The sequence below is a fragment of the Bidens hawaiensis genome, unplaced genomic scaffold, assembly GCF_021521415.1.
Source record: "Bidens hawaiensis isolate Kalapana, Puna unplaced genomic scaffold, B.hawaiensis_p1.1 tig00022382_1, whole genome shotgun sequence".
Classification (NCBI taxonomy): Eukaryota; Viridiplantae; Streptophyta; class Magnoliopsida; order Asterales; family Asteraceae; genus Bidens; species Bidens hawaiensis.
In genome coordinates, this window is record NW_027493491.1 from 318,880 (window position 1) to 333,359 (window position 14,480).

General features: G+C 36.7%; 3 protein-coding genes across 4 annotated transcripts; 2 read left to right on the top strand and 1 right to left on the bottom strand.

The window, feature by feature from the left end:
- The first annotated feature begins 1,566 nt into the window (after positions 1-1,566).
- LOC143565502 (uncharacterized) lies at positions 1,567-3,744 on the top strand. The gene is made up of 2 exons (XM_077052460.1): positions 1,567-3,540; positions 3,717-3,744. The coding sequence occupies exon 1, from the start codon at positions 1,720-1,722 to the stop codon at positions 3,493-3,495; it is 1,776 nt and encodes a 591-aa protein (XP_076908575.1). The 5' UTR covers positions 1,567-1,719; the 3' UTR covers positions 3,496-3,540; positions 3,717-3,744.
- A 2,124-nt stretch (positions 3,745-5,868) lies between these two features.
- On the top strand, positions 5,869-8,717 carry LOC143565503 (uncharacterized protein At4g19900-like). Its single transcript, XM_077052461.1, has 5 exons — positions 5,869-7,034; positions 7,113-7,262; positions 7,356-7,490; positions 8,127-8,321; positions 8,395-8,717. The coding sequence occupies exons 1-5, from the start codon at positions 5,875-5,877 to the stop codon at positions 8,579-8,581; spliced, it is 1,827 nt and encodes a 608-aa protein (XP_076908576.1). The 5' UTR covers positions 5,869-5,874; the 3' UTR covers positions 8,582-8,717.
- A 2,246-nt stretch (positions 8,718-10,963) lies between these two features.
- On the bottom strand, positions 10,964-13,480 carry LOC143565505 (uncharacterized). Of its 2 annotated transcripts, none has more exons than XM_077052463.1 (3): positions 13,217-13,480; positions 11,444-13,112; positions 10,964-11,251 (listed from the first exon to the last, which is right to left on the bottom strand). In XM_077052463.1, the coding sequence occupies exons 1-2, from the start codon at positions 13,337-13,339 to the stop codon at positions 12,057-12,059; spliced, it is 1,179 nt and encodes a 392-aa protein (XP_076908578.1). In that variant the 5' UTR covers positions 13,340-13,480; the 3' UTR covers positions 10,964-11,251; positions 11,444-12,056. The 2 variants fall into 2 exon arrangements, with proteins under 2 accessions (XP_076908578.1, XP_076908577.1); XM_077052462.1 differs by having other exon boundaries at positions 11,339-13,112.
- Positions 13,481-14,480: the final 1,000 nt, after the last annotated feature.

Here is a 14,480-nt window from a genome sequence, read left to right on the forward strand (position 1 = left end):
ACAAGCCAAGAAATATCCTTCATGATTAATAGCTAACGATTACTGTGCGATACTGTTGTATTACACATGTGTATTACTATGTATTTTTATGTTCAATAGTGTTTAATTGTATATATTTAATATTTGTGTATTGTATGTGTGCAGTAGTGTTGTATTATATGCAAAAAAAAAATAAAAATAAAAATAAAAGACGATATAGTGCATGTGCGTTAATGTTGTATTACACATACGTACTAATGCGTATTCGATTTGCGTATCAGTCTTATACTGCATATATACAATAGTGTGTATCAAATATGTGCAATACGAGGTTATCAACAAGTTTTTTTTTTAACAATAACAACATATAAGAATAATTCTTTATGAGTTTTTAAGTTTTCTCTTTAGAGGAGTTTTCATTTGATCTCACCCCTATATATATAATGGCGTGGACCAATTGAGTGGCGTCGGTTGGTAAAACACGAGCGTTGGTAAAACCCAAGCGTCGTAGGTCCGAGCATTGAGACGGTGAGTCTACGCGAATTCTGTTGGTTCTCGTTACCTTCGTTACGATACCTGAACTAAAACAAAAAAAAAGAGCAAAATTGATGTGATTCAATAATGTTCCACCACTTGGACCAATGAGAGCCATTGCCACACCAAAGTCCTCTTAAAATCTATATCGATAATGATATTTGATAATTGCTAATAAGTAAATATAGGTAACGCAAAAATTGAAAATAAAACATTAAATAACCATGTGTTACGGTCCTTATCGGTTTTATACGATAAGTTTCTTTTAAAGAAAAAAAACCGCAAGCAAACCGTTCTTCGCGGTTTGAAATTCTTGAAACCGGCCGGCCGAATGTTAAAACAAAAACCAACCGTTAAACCAAACCGATGATCGATTTAAGCAGTTACATGGTTATAAACCGAATCGTGAAATCCCATAAGTGCGCTCATAAGAAATTTATTGTCCAAATACATATTTGTTATTGAAAGGAATACGTATATATAAATATGTTTAAAGTAAAAGCAATGCCATGATGATTACCTTATAGGAACTCTTTATTTAGATAACAATTTTGTAAGAATTCACAAACACATAACGAATAACTAAGAGCATCCATGACGAGCATCGGAACCCGAGGTCCGGCTGATGTGGCTTGAAGGCAGACGAGGGGTGGGATGGTCTCACTGTTGTGAATGTTTGATGTTGTGGAAGAAAGTCTGAGTTTTTAAAAAAAGTTTAGAAGCTGATATAACGCTGATGTAACAATTTTTTAAACTTTGACGTTGCGGATGCTCAAAATATAAATACAGCTAAAAGTGTGTATTAATATATGGTTGTGGACCATTTATGAAACTAACTCAACTTTGAACCTATAAAAACCGAAACACAGGCGTCCAATTAAAAACCCTAACCCCCAAATGATGACTATACGGATCATCAAGCCGTTCTTCAATTATCCAATTAGCTGCTGCAATCGTAACGCAGTAGCTAAATTATCTTCGTTATCTCATTCTATAGATAACCCAGAACACAATTCGATAAATAACCCAGATTCCCAATTGAAACAGCTTCTTGAAAACCCTAATCCCCAATTTAAAGCTGCAATTTTGCTCTTTGAACAATCAGCTGATTCGGGTCGGATCCCTTCTTCTTCGACCTGCAATTTCATTGTGGAAACGTTAGGTAGAAACAAACAGTATGATTTAATTTTGCAAGTTTACAGAAAAATGACTAATTTAGGGTTAAAGCCTTGGTTTCTTTCATATGGTGCTGTAATTGAGAGCTTGGTTCATTTTGAGAACCCCGAGTATGCGGTTTCGGTTTTCGGGTTGATGTTAAAAAATGGGTTTAGTGTTAACACATACCTTTTGAATCTCGTGTTAAACGGTATGTGCTGTAAGAAGAAAATTGATGATGCTGTGAGTTTGTTTCATCAAGCTTCGGGTTACGGGGTGGTTCCGGACACAGTGACGGTAAACACGCTTATTAATTGGCTTTGTAAAAGCAGGAAGTATAATGATGCATTAGCTTTGAAGTGTAAAATGGAGAATTTAGGTTGTACTATCTCGTTGGCTACTTACGATATGATGATATGTAGTATTTGCAGAAATGGGAATATTGAAAAGGGAAAAGAGGTTTTTGATGAAATGGTGAGTAGAGGGATTAATCCGTCGATCGAAATATATAATTCCGTGGTTCATGGTTTTTCTAAAAAAGGGATGTTTAACGAAGCTATGGATATGTTAACAGATATGATGGAAGCAGGGATTGAACCGGATGTTGTTACTTATACCAGTTTAATCGACGGGTTTTGTCGTAATGGGAAGGTTAAGAAAGCTTTTGACTTGTTTAAAGTTATGATAGAAACAGGTCAAGAACCGAATAATAGAACATACATGCATTTGGTTCTCGGGTTATGCAAGGAAGGGTCGTTGGTTGATGGGTTTAAGTTGTTGAAAACCATGATCCAAAAGGGTAAGAAGCGGGGCAAGAGTTTTTATGATGACTTAATAAAAGAATTATGTGATCGAAGAAAGGTTGATGATGCATTGATGCTATATAATATGATGATTAACGAGAAGGATATTGAGACGGATGTTAAGACACATAATTTACTAATTCAAGGTCTTTGCAAAGAAAACCGTGTTAACAAGGCGGAAGAGATTTATAATAAGATGATGGGAAATAAGATTTATGGTAGTGTCGTAACTTATAATTTACTTATAGATGGTTACTTGAGAAATGGGGATATTGAGAAGGGTATGGCGATATGGAAGCAAATGCGGCAACTGAAATTACGTCCAAACACGTACACATTTGGTCTCATAATCAGCAGATTCTGTAAATTAGGTATGATTAACATAGCAAAAGGGTTTTTTATTAAAATGAAAAGACATGATGTATTTCCTAGTGTGTGTGACTACAATGCATTGATGTTGGCATTGTGCGCAGAGGGTAGTTTAGAACAAGCAACCAAGTTGTTTCAAGAAATGGAAAACAACTGCAAGCCGGATGTCAGTTCGTTTAATATCATAATTGATTCGTCGTTTAAAGCTGGGAATGTGGGGTACACAAATGAGTTACTGTTGATGATGCGTGAAAAGGGTGTGGAGCCTGACGTGTACACTTTCTCCATATTAGTAAACAGGTATTGTAAGTTGGGTGATTTAAAGGAAGCGAAAAACATGTTGAAAATGATGGTTTCTAGGGGTTTTATGCCGGATAAATTCGTATATGATTGTCTGTTAAAGGCTTTGTGTGAAAAGGGTGAAACAGATGAGATATTTAAGTTGCTTCGTGAAATGGCTAAAAAGGGGATTGCACTCGACTCAAAGTTAACGTCTACTGTTGTTGCATGTCTCTGTAATACTTCTGAAGATGTGGATATTATGACGCTTTTACCAAATTTTACTCAAGAAGTTTCAGAAAATGCAAGTATATCTTGCAGTGATTTTCTGGAAAAGCTCCAGACTCATAATTCTGACCCACAATTGGTGACTTGATATAGTTCGTCTGCAGAAGTGGTAACAGAAAGATTATGATTTTCAGTAAGCCTTCTGCCTTTGGTCTTTTAATATGCATACTTGTATTAGAAAAATGGTAATAATTTGTCTCGGTTCGGTTTGTTGATCATGAATAGTCAAAGTTGAATTGACCTTCATTAGCATTTACCCTCGATATATCTGTTGGTGGTTGACTTTCTTTGTTTGCTATAATGTTTCAGGCCCGGTGCCAGCTGTACCACATGGCTCAACAAGAAGTTCGAACAACCTGGGCAAGGTTTCAATGCTGGCAGAATGATGAGACTAGTTGGTCATGAGTTAGGTGGGCTTGCAAGTCACCAACTTGTGAACACGTGGGCTCGCGTTAGTTGACCACCCCATCTAGACAGACTAATGTGTTGGGATTTGAACCGGGTGCGGGAATACTGGCTAGACAGCATTAGTTAAGCTTATGTAGAGGTTTATGTGTGTTCAAAGTTTGAGCACAAATTTCGTGTTTCTAGTTTGTTACGGTGGTTTGGTTTGTAACACCCACATCAATATATTGTTTTAACTTTTTAACTTTTTCACAATAAATTAAAAAAAAATAACTAAAGAATAAATATAATTAGATGACAAGGGGCCTTTAATGTATAAATGATTTTAAATAGAGATAGATGCATGAGAGCCGCATAAATACTTGTACATTTTATTTTAAATGCAAGCATGGGATGCACGAGGATGTAATGCACCTCTGCTTATACCGTCCTCTGACCAACTCTTCTTGTGTCCAAAGGAGTAACATTGTAACACATTAAATTGCTCAGATAACCTAGGTTTGGCAAAGCATTATATTGCGGTACGATTATAGAATGAGTGTCAAGTAACAAACTGAGGATCATCAGTTAAAAAACCGAGATCATTAAAACAAGCTAACATCTGTAAATAATACTGGCTTGGACATGGGCCATACATAAAATCACTATCATCAACCACGGATCTTGTGTCATTGAGTAATTTTAAGTTAAAATCACTATCATCAGCCATAGATCTGGTATCATATAGTAATTTTAAGTAGAGATGCGATCGTTTAATTTACTTTCATTAAGTCCTACTTGATTCTTATGCCCGAGCTTGATAGAGAGAGCATCCCGTGTCTTGGCAACACAAATAGGCAATCTCATAAAAATCCATCTAAAATGTAGGAGAATCTAAGACCCTACGATAAAGCTAACGCAGTGTCATCCCCTAAACATTTTTAACCTTAATCCTACGTCTCACGAACTCCTATCATGGACCTGTTGGGGATTTGAAATAGCAACCTGGATTATTTAGAGAGTCGTGTGATAACTTTCAGATTAAAAGTTATTTTGGTGGTTCTCCAAAACACTTTAATCGGATAAAACTCTAAATTGAGACAAGAATTTCGTATGGAATTTTTGTGAGGAAGATGAATCAGAGCCTCTGCCGATCAATCCAATAACGTATATAACTCCAGGGCAGTTGTATTCAAGATAACTGCTTGAAGCAGTTATCTATTCAAAACTTCAAATAATACTTATGATTATGTGTAACATAATCATAAAATTCATTTTTCTAATGAATTTTTAATGAAGCGTTATTAACGAATATAACTCCAGCCAGGGGCGCTGCCCCTTGGACCCTGCTAGGGGCTGCCGCCCCTAGAATCCCGCAACCGGGGGCGTTGCCCCCGGACCCCCGTTCGTTAGGGGTTTCGCCCCTAACATCACAATAAACTAAATCAAGTGTGTATTCCACACATCCCCGAACTTGCTTAATGTTTATTATGATTAAATTGATCAACCGGTTAATCCAATTACACTAAAATACTAACAGGACCTTGTCTTAAAGAGGTGCAACTCCAGTAAATCTTGCGTAATCCACTTCTCCCAAGTCAAGTTGGTACATCTCTACTCCTCCTCCCCTCTACACTTAGGGTCACCATTGCTCTAACCGAAGTCGTTACCAGTGTCCTCTTTGCATGCTCAAACCATTTCAATCTACCTTAATTATATAAAACTTCGATTATTTATATATTAAAAAAAAATTGTCTATCCTGAGATACTAGTCACTAGAGGTGCACAAACTGGGTATGGGTACGGTCAACAAAAGTCAAACCTGGGTCTAGTAGGAACTGGTTCCAGACATGATCAGGTATTTAACCGGCTTTATGAGATTTTACTGGGTTTTGACCATGTAATGGTGGAACCGTTTATTTAAAGTTTTTTTAAATAAACAAAGTTATTTATTATCTTTCTCTGTGGGTCTCAAAAAGTAAATCTTGTTTACATATGCAAAGTCACGAGGAAGAAATGCAAGAGAAAACCAGAGTCTTGAGTTTCAGACAATGAACCAGCAGCAGTCCAGCGTCCACCCAAAATGCTGAAAAAACTACGCTCCCGGCGGCGACCACATTACGCCACCCACATCTGCGCCTTGATCGCCGCCCTGCTCCTCCTCCTCTCCGTGTCCATCCTCTACATCCGCCTCACCACCACCCACCACCAACCCCACCCACAACAACTCACCTTCGATCCCCTCCTCGAGGAAGCCGACCCCGACGACCGCAACTCCTCCTCCGACGACCGCATCGACGTCCTCGACGACAGCCCACCCGACGACGACCCAAATCAATACAACGACGACGACGATGATGTTGAAGACGCTACCGGAATCGATCAAATCAGGGTTTCAAAGTACTACTTTGATCACGTTCAGGGTGTCATCCGTCGAGTCTTCGATAAGCGGTCCATTGATCAGTGGGAGGATTATTCGGGTTTCGATTCCAATTCCGAAAGCGGGTATCGTAATACTAATAATGATAATAATGCTAAGTTAGGGTTTGGTTCAGATGATGTTGTTTTGGATTATAATGTTAGGGCTAAGTTGGTTCAAGTGAAGGGGGTTGAGGATGCCCTTTTGTTGACGGTTGGGAATCGGGTTTCCCCCTTGAAGGAAGGGTGGGGGGGTTGGTTCGAGAAGAAGAGCGATTTCTTAAGGCGCGATCGGATGTTTAAGTCCAATCTGGAGTTGCTCAATCCTTTGAGTAACCCGTTGTTGCAGGATCCGGATGGGGTTGGAGTTCCCGGGCTTACGAAAGCGGATAGAATGATGCAAAAGCGGATTATTAATGATTTCAAGAAACTACCTTTTACTGGTAATGATAATAATCCGGTGTCAAAATCGAAGCTTGAGAGTGTCCATGAAGATGTCAAGAGTGAAATCAAGATTGCAGAGCGAAGAACATTGGATGATATAAAAACTGAGTTTTTGGGTCAGATTTATGCGGATGGGAAACGATGGGGTTACTTTCCTGGTTTACATCCTCGGTTAACGTTCTCGAATTTCATGGATACTTTCTTTAGAAAAGGGAAGTGTTCGATTAGAGTTTTTATGGTGTGGAACTCGCCTCCATGGATGTTTAGCGTGCGACATCAACGGGGTCTTGAAAGTCTGTTGTTCCATCATCCGGATGCTTGTGTTGTGGTCTTTTCTGAAACTTTAGAGCTCAATTTCTTCGATGGTTTTGTGAAAGACGGGTAATTTCACACTTCATATCAGTGATTTTGAATTTTCAGTCATAGGATTTATTTCTTAAAGTTTATTTTGTTTTGTAGTTTCAAGGTTGCGGTTGCCATGCCAAATCTTGATGAGTTGTTGAAAGATACACCGACTCTTGAATTTGCTTCGGTTTGGTTTGAGTGGAGGAAGACAAAGTTTTATCCTACTCATTATAGTGAGCTAATCCGCCTGGCGGCTCTTTACAAGTAAGCAAATTTGATGGCTTTAATTGAATAATGGTTTTGTTTGGTTAAATTAAGTTGTTATAGGTTTGAATTGGATCTGTTTGTTGTAAGCAGATATGGTGGGATTTATCTTGATTCTGATGTTATAGTGATGAAACCGCTTTATTCTCTGACTAATATGGTGGGACTAGAGGATGAATCATCTGCAACTGATATAAATGGAGCTGTGATGGCATTTAGAAAGCACAGGTAACATAACTAGCATCTGCGTGTGCAGCGTGTTGGTTATACTTGTTTCTACTGCCCTACGGGGGCGTGCGTGGGTCGGTTTTGCACTAAAACTGAACCAATAACCGAAATTTTGGTTTTTGGGTTTTCGAAAACCGTTTGGCTTTGGCCTTCTTAGTTTTCAAAGTGGGTTTGGTTTTTGTTTTGGTTTTTCAATTATGCCATTTAGGCTTGAAATATTTGGGCCAAAAAAAGGCTTAAAGTGATAAGTTCGAGCCTATCAGTTATTACACATTTTGGGGGCTACAACATCTATTATATCTTTTTTATAAATACTTAATATTCAAAAATGAAAATCATAATCCATAAATGCAATAACAAAAGTTGGTTTATTCGGTTTTTACGGGTTTGGTTCGGTTATTAAAGTCGGTTTGGTTTATTTATGGGACTTGAAAAACCGAAACTGAACTGGAAATTCGGTTTTTGAAGCATAAAAACCAAACTGTCAGTTTTGGGTTGGGTATGATTATATCGGTTTTTTTAGTTGCAGGTCAGTTATTTCGGTTTTATGCACACTCCTAGTTTATGCGTCAACTAAACAGATCAAACTTGTTGAATATGTTGTGCATTTTTTAAGTTTTTAATGATTTTGCACAGCCCGTTTATAATGGAGTGCTTAAAGGAGTTTTATGCGAGTTATGATGATACAAACTTAAGGTGGAACGGGGCTGATCTTTTGACTCGAGTTGGAAGTAAGTTTCTGCATGGAGAAAACGGGTTCAAGAATCAGATGGAACTGAAACTGCAGCCCTTCTTTGCTTTCTTCCCAATAAGTCGCAACAATATCACACGGTATGAACAACTCGCACTTGAATTCTTTTTTATGTTGTTCATTTTACTAATACCTGTATTTTTATCAAAATAGATATTTCGTCCAACCTGCAACGGATGCTGAAAAAGCAGATCAAGATGCTCTATATCAAAAGGTTGTTGATGAGGCGTTAGTGTTTCATTTCTGGAATGGCCTAACATCGGGTCTGGTTCCTGAGCCAGAGAGCCTAACAGCCAGACTTATTGACCAACATTGTATCCATTGTTCTGATATGTTGTAAATTTTGTATCGCATGAGTTATACACAACTTGTATATTAGGGGTAAAGGCCTGTGAGAGTTGATGTTCTCGTTAGGTACACACATTATTGAATTTTGGTAATTAAGCCATTTTTTAGTTGAGTGTGTGTTGGCTCATACAATTGTTATATTTTCTGATTTAAAATGATTGGATAAGTTATTTTACTTTAGTGAGGTATGCATGTTGCGTCTGGCCGATAATCATGTAAGCGTCGGCACTGAGGCCCAAATGCAGAAATTTTTATGATCATGGTCTCATTTTTTGTTCTGAGTGATAATCTTCGAGTTCATAAAAATGGTTTGATGAGATTTCATAATTTGCAAGTCTTTTAAGTGTACTTGTTCCAAAGTCGAAACCACACAAGAGTGAGATGAGATTTCATCGTCATCATAACCATGTCCCAGTAGGCTTATAAGCACGACAACAGCTCGGTGTCAGGACATGCATTGATTTTCACAATATCTAATTGCCTGTAAAAGAGTATTTCACACTAGGGGTGTCAATCGTGTCGGGTTGGCGGGTTATCGGGTTAATAGGTTTCGGGTTGGCGGGTTGGCGTGTCGAGATTCTTCAATCCTAACCCAACCCATATATTTATTCGTGTCGGGTCGTGTCGACCCATTTAAATTCGTGTCGTGTTCGGGTTGTGTTTCGGGTCAACCCATTTTACGTTCATTTACGAATATGATTAATATCTAGTGGCTTAATATTAACCTAGACAATCAATTACTCTTATGCATATAAAGCATTTTAACAATTTTGTGATAGATCTAATTGTTTTTGTCAATTTATCTTTCATTTCCAATTAACAAACTTAGGTTCACATATTTTGCTTAAGATAAGAATAAACGAGTGAAGATAATAAGAGAATAGATGGTTAAGACTAATAAAATATAAATAATGGAAGTGAAGAGTAGACAAAATATTTAAAAAGTAATTAATTTAATTTATAAAAATTAATAGATATATGAAAAATTATAAATTAAAGTATTTAAAACTTTAAAATTTAACACTTGTTATCTCTAAAATCAAAATATTAACTTCTATAAAATTTTTAAATGGGTTAACAGGTCAACCCATTTTTTGACGGGTCGGGTTCGGGTTGACCCATTTTTTAGATGGGTCGGGTTCGGGTTGACCTATTTAAGAAAACGGGTCGTGTCAGCCGACCAAAAACCTATATTTTTTCGTGTCGGGTTTCGGGTCGTGTCAGGAATTGACAGCCCTATTTCACACTCGTCTGGTACATGATATATAATTGTACTCTATATATAGATCACTTGAAACCCTATTGTTGTTTATATTTGTGTACCTGGGTGATGGATTCGATCAGATATTCAAGCATGTAGTCTTGATTTTAATCTTAACAAATAACAGCAGCCTGGATTAATTTCTGAATCGTATGAGAACTTTCAGATAAACCTATTTCGCCGGTTACACGCGAATGATTTATCGGATAAGACAGAGATTTCTCTTGTTACTGGAATTGAATTTGTAAGTTTTTGTGAATGTCGTGAAGAACAGAATATGATAACCGACGTTCTGATCTTACCTTTTGATCTATATAAAATACCATCTGTATATGGCCTCCATCATCTTAAATAAGATTGACGTCATTGGATTTAACCCAAAACCCAACTAATTAGTAGCCCACTAATAATAAATTAAAGCCCATGTTATTATTTCAATAACAAAGTCTAAATAATAAGACCCAAATAACATCTGGAATTAAATCGAGCACGCACTCCCGCATCACCCAACTCGTTTAATCTCTAACGTTGTTCACTTGATCGACAAGTTAATCCAATATACTAAAATACACATTGATAACACTAAAATTACCAACACCTCTTTGACACAATAATACACATACATTCTCTAGCTTATCCCCATGCCTCCGCCACTTCTTACAACACTGATATAAGCTTAACAAGATCAACTTTTAATATATCAAAAAGACAGCTGATTTACATAAATTATATTAGCAATAGAAGTCAATAAAACCAAGCAAAAGAAGCCAATTTTGTCAAATCAAATATAAGTTTTCAGATTCAAATCAAATATAAGTTTTCAGATTCCAACATCAGAGAATGAGCTTTAACCCAAAAATGCCCAGCTCAATGTAATACAACTTTCATAACTGTTTCTTACAATTCAAAAAACCAATATGTATGCAAGCAGGCTAGTTTTTCTGTTTCCTAGTAATACTATAAAGCAGCTCCCAAAATGTGTTAACCTTTTGCATCCAAAACACAAAGATCATCACTCAATCCAACCACAGGTATTTTGGTCATCCTTTGGCTCGGTCCCTTTCACAAAGACACCCGACACTAACCGGCTTCCGCATTTCCATCTCGTTCATTACCTCTATTTTGGCTTTCAAGTACAGCTTTTGTTACTCTGTCATCTTTTTGGCTTTCAAGTACAACTTTTGTTAAACTGTTATCTTTTTGGCTTTCAAGTACAACTTTTGTTGAGTTGTCGTCTTTGGGAGATAAGCTTTCATCACAAGTTGGCAGCATATTTAAATCAATGTGTTTGATTGAAACATCAACTTTCTTTGAGCTTTCAACATCTGCTTTTGTTAAGATACTGTCAGCAGGTGTATTTTCATGGCAAGTTGGCACCATGGATTTGATGATGTAATCAACCTTCTCTGAGCTATCAACAGCTGCATCTGCATTATCATTTGTATTTTCATGACAAGATGGCACCATGGATGTGGTTAAGTAATCAACCTTCTCTGAGCTTTCAAGAACTACATCCATGTTATCATTTGCACCATTTGCAGAATTTGTATTTTCATAACAAGCTGGCGCCATGGATTTGATGATGTCATCAACCTTCTTTGAGTTTTCGAGAACAACATTCGCGTTATCATTTGCGGATAGTGCATTTTCATGACAAGTTAGCACCATGGATTTGATGATGTCATCAACCTTCTCTGAGCTTTCAAGAACTGCATCCACATTATCATTTGCAGGAAGTGTATTTTCTTGAGCAATGACACTGTCGGGAACGATATTCTTTTCAATAAAAGCAGGCCTAACTAGTTTTCGACGCTTACGTGGCATACCCATTAACTCATAATTTGTAACGAGGCCCACATCTGACGTGGCGCCTACCAAGCATTCAGAATTCTCTTTAGATGCACCATCAGCTTTCTTGTTTGATTTCTTGCGACGCTTGAAGTCCACGAGTCTGGTTTCTTGAAATACCGATTCACCTTCAGCTTCTTCATCCCCCATGTCAGCATCAACTTCAAAATTCACATCTGAAAACTCGTAAACTTCAATCTTATTATCGGGCGAGTTATCAGCATCATCTTGTTTATAAACTGAAATGTTTTTTCCACTTCTTTTTTTTGGGCTGCTCACAACTTTCTCCAACATTTTCATAACTTTGTCAACTGATGAATTTAAATTGTGTTTTTCGTCAGATTCAAAAGCTTGTTCTTCATGTAGTTAAACGAGAAAAAACACTAACTCTCTTATCAATAGCACCAAAACTATGCTTACTATCATGGTTTTCAATAAACCTTTTATCATTATAAGTAGGGTCCATTTCACGCACACGTAAACCAGCATCCGGTGAAGAAAGATTTCTAGAAATGAAATTAGGAAATATAGAACTTCGTGAACTGGTATCATCAAGATACTGATTTTGATTTGATCCTTCATCATATGAGTAATGCAGATGTGATTTACTCACGGAAAGTTTCTCAGGACTAGGGTAAACGGGATAACTATTATTATCAATGGGAATAAAACCCGACCCGTCATCAAAACAAGGACTAAGACGAATATAGCCATGATTGAATGGGTATTCATTAAGACTTCCACGAATACCTTCGGTAATATTATATTCGTCCTGTAACCTCTTATAATCAATTTTACCTTTGTTTTCAGCATTCATCAAAAACTCACTGCTTCCTAAACCGATTTCATCAAGATGTGTTTCGTGTGGTTTGCTGAAAACCAACATGTAACCATCTTCAATATCATTTTTCCTAAGATCAAGATGTTTTCCTAGTACATCACGCCTACCAAAATCACCAAACTCGTCACTTTCTGTTGTATAATGCCTAGATTCAATAATATCTATGTTTTTAGCATCCATCAGAAACTCACTGCTTCCTACACCGATTTCTTCAAGTTGTGTACCATGTGATTTGCTGAAAACCGACATGTAACCGTCTTCAATATCATTCTCCCTAGGATCAAGGCGTTTTCCTAGTATGTCACGCCTACTAGAATCACCAAACTCATCACTATCTGTCATATAATGCCTAGATTCAACGGTATGTTTATTTATATACATATTATCTACTTTTTTAACTTCATCATCCCTAGAATCACAGATGTCAAATCTTATCCTATGTCTAACGTCGTTCCTAAGGTCACCAGATCTTGCTTTTCCATCTAATGGGTTATCATCATATCTCCGAATACTTCTCTCGGGGTGATTTCTAGAGATAAGATTTGAACGAAATAGCTTCATAAGTTTGGTTACCTGAAATTTTGAAAGCAAGAAAGATAAACAATAAACGATAACATTCAAGAATCACATCAAAAACAAAATAGAAGCAATGCCCGAGCATAAAGATTTAAGTATACCTGCTTTTTATTCAAACCAAAGTGGAACTTCTTCCCCGAGTAGGAATTGTCCCTTATCACATCCTTGAACTCATTTTCAGATAGTGGGCTACAATCGTAGACAGTTGTAAAACGAACGTACATTATATATAAAACCAAACGGAAGTAAAAAAGTAAAAGTTAAAACACTGGTTAATTCTACATGCTCTTTGGCATTCCAATTGTTTGATTAAGTTCTGGTAGTTTTATTTACCTAAATAATTATCTATTTAATTTACATAGGCCAAAAAACAAGCATATGCTTGTGATCATATTCCCTTAACATTGCAAGTTGCAAAGAAACAACGCATATACTATGAAATCAACTACACGAAATATTTAGCTTTTACAGAACGATACCTGTGCAGGGAATACACCGTATAACAATCTCCTTTCAAACTCAAAAAGGAAAAGTGTCATTCCTTCTTTTACATGCAGCACAAAATCGGACATACCTGATGGTAGTCCAAACAACTTCCTTTTTAAACACTCTTTATGTGTTTTGATATTTGACATAAACCGCTTTCTGGAATCTCCCCCTGAACAGAGTTACCTTTATACCCCATCTCCTCTGTAAACTACCAATGTATTATGTCCAGCTTGTAGAGCGGTTGTCAAAAAGAAAAAAGGACCATAGATTCAAGTTCCTAACGAATTCCTAATCATTTTCTATTTCTAATTAAACTTTAATTTCAATTAAACAATTTCAGGTTCTTGTAACAGGCAGACAATACAGGCTAGAAAAAGAGAATTCAGTCATATGATTTTCACATCAAAGAGACACGGAAGACGAATTTGAAAAAGATTACTCAAATAAACGTGAGAATGAAGGTTTGGATTGTTTTTGTGATGATGAACAACAAATGTTTGTACTAATTCATATTACTTTTTAACTTTTGGTATTAACTAGATGACTATGCAGTTAATGTAGAAACATATCAAACATCGGTCAAGAACCAATATCTAAGAGATCGGTTATCGTGGTGGGATGCCGGGAATTTTAATATCATGCAGAATTTATATATATATAGCAATATAACACTTAACAATTCAGTATACTCTCCTATCCGTCACAAATTAACATTTTGCAATTTACAAAACACTAACAATTGTAGCAAGTAGAAACCGATTTAAGACTTAAAACACTAGCATTAAACACTAAAAACTCACAATTAAGACTTAAAAACTGATATCGGGAAAATCGGTGATATATCGCTCAAACATCAACCGATATTTTATTTTGACC

Coding starts and splice junctions, on each gene's coding strand:
- LOC143565502 (XM_077052460.1), top strand. CDS start 1,720: ATGACTAATTTAGGGTTAAAGCCTTGGTTTCTTTCATATGGTGCTGTA.
- LOC143565503 (XM_077052461.1), top strand. CDS start 5,875: ATGCTGAAAAAACTACGCTCCCGGCGGCGACCACATTACGCCACCCAC. Junction 7,491..8,126: donor ATGGCATTTAGAAAGCACAG/GTAACATAACTA, acceptor GATTTTGCACAG/CCCGTTTATAATGGAGTGCT. Junction 8,322..8,394: donor AGTCGCAACAATATCACACG/GTATGAACAACT, acceptor TTATCAAAATAG/ATATTTCGTCCAACCTGCAA.
- LOC143565505 (XM_077052463.1), bottom strand. CDS start 13,339: ATGTACGTTCGTTTTACAACTGTCTACGATTGTAGCCCACTATCTGAA. Junction 13,113..13,216: donor TTGGTTTGAATAAAAAGCAG/GTATACTTAAAT, acceptor TCAAAATTTCAG/GTAACCAAACTTATGAAGCT.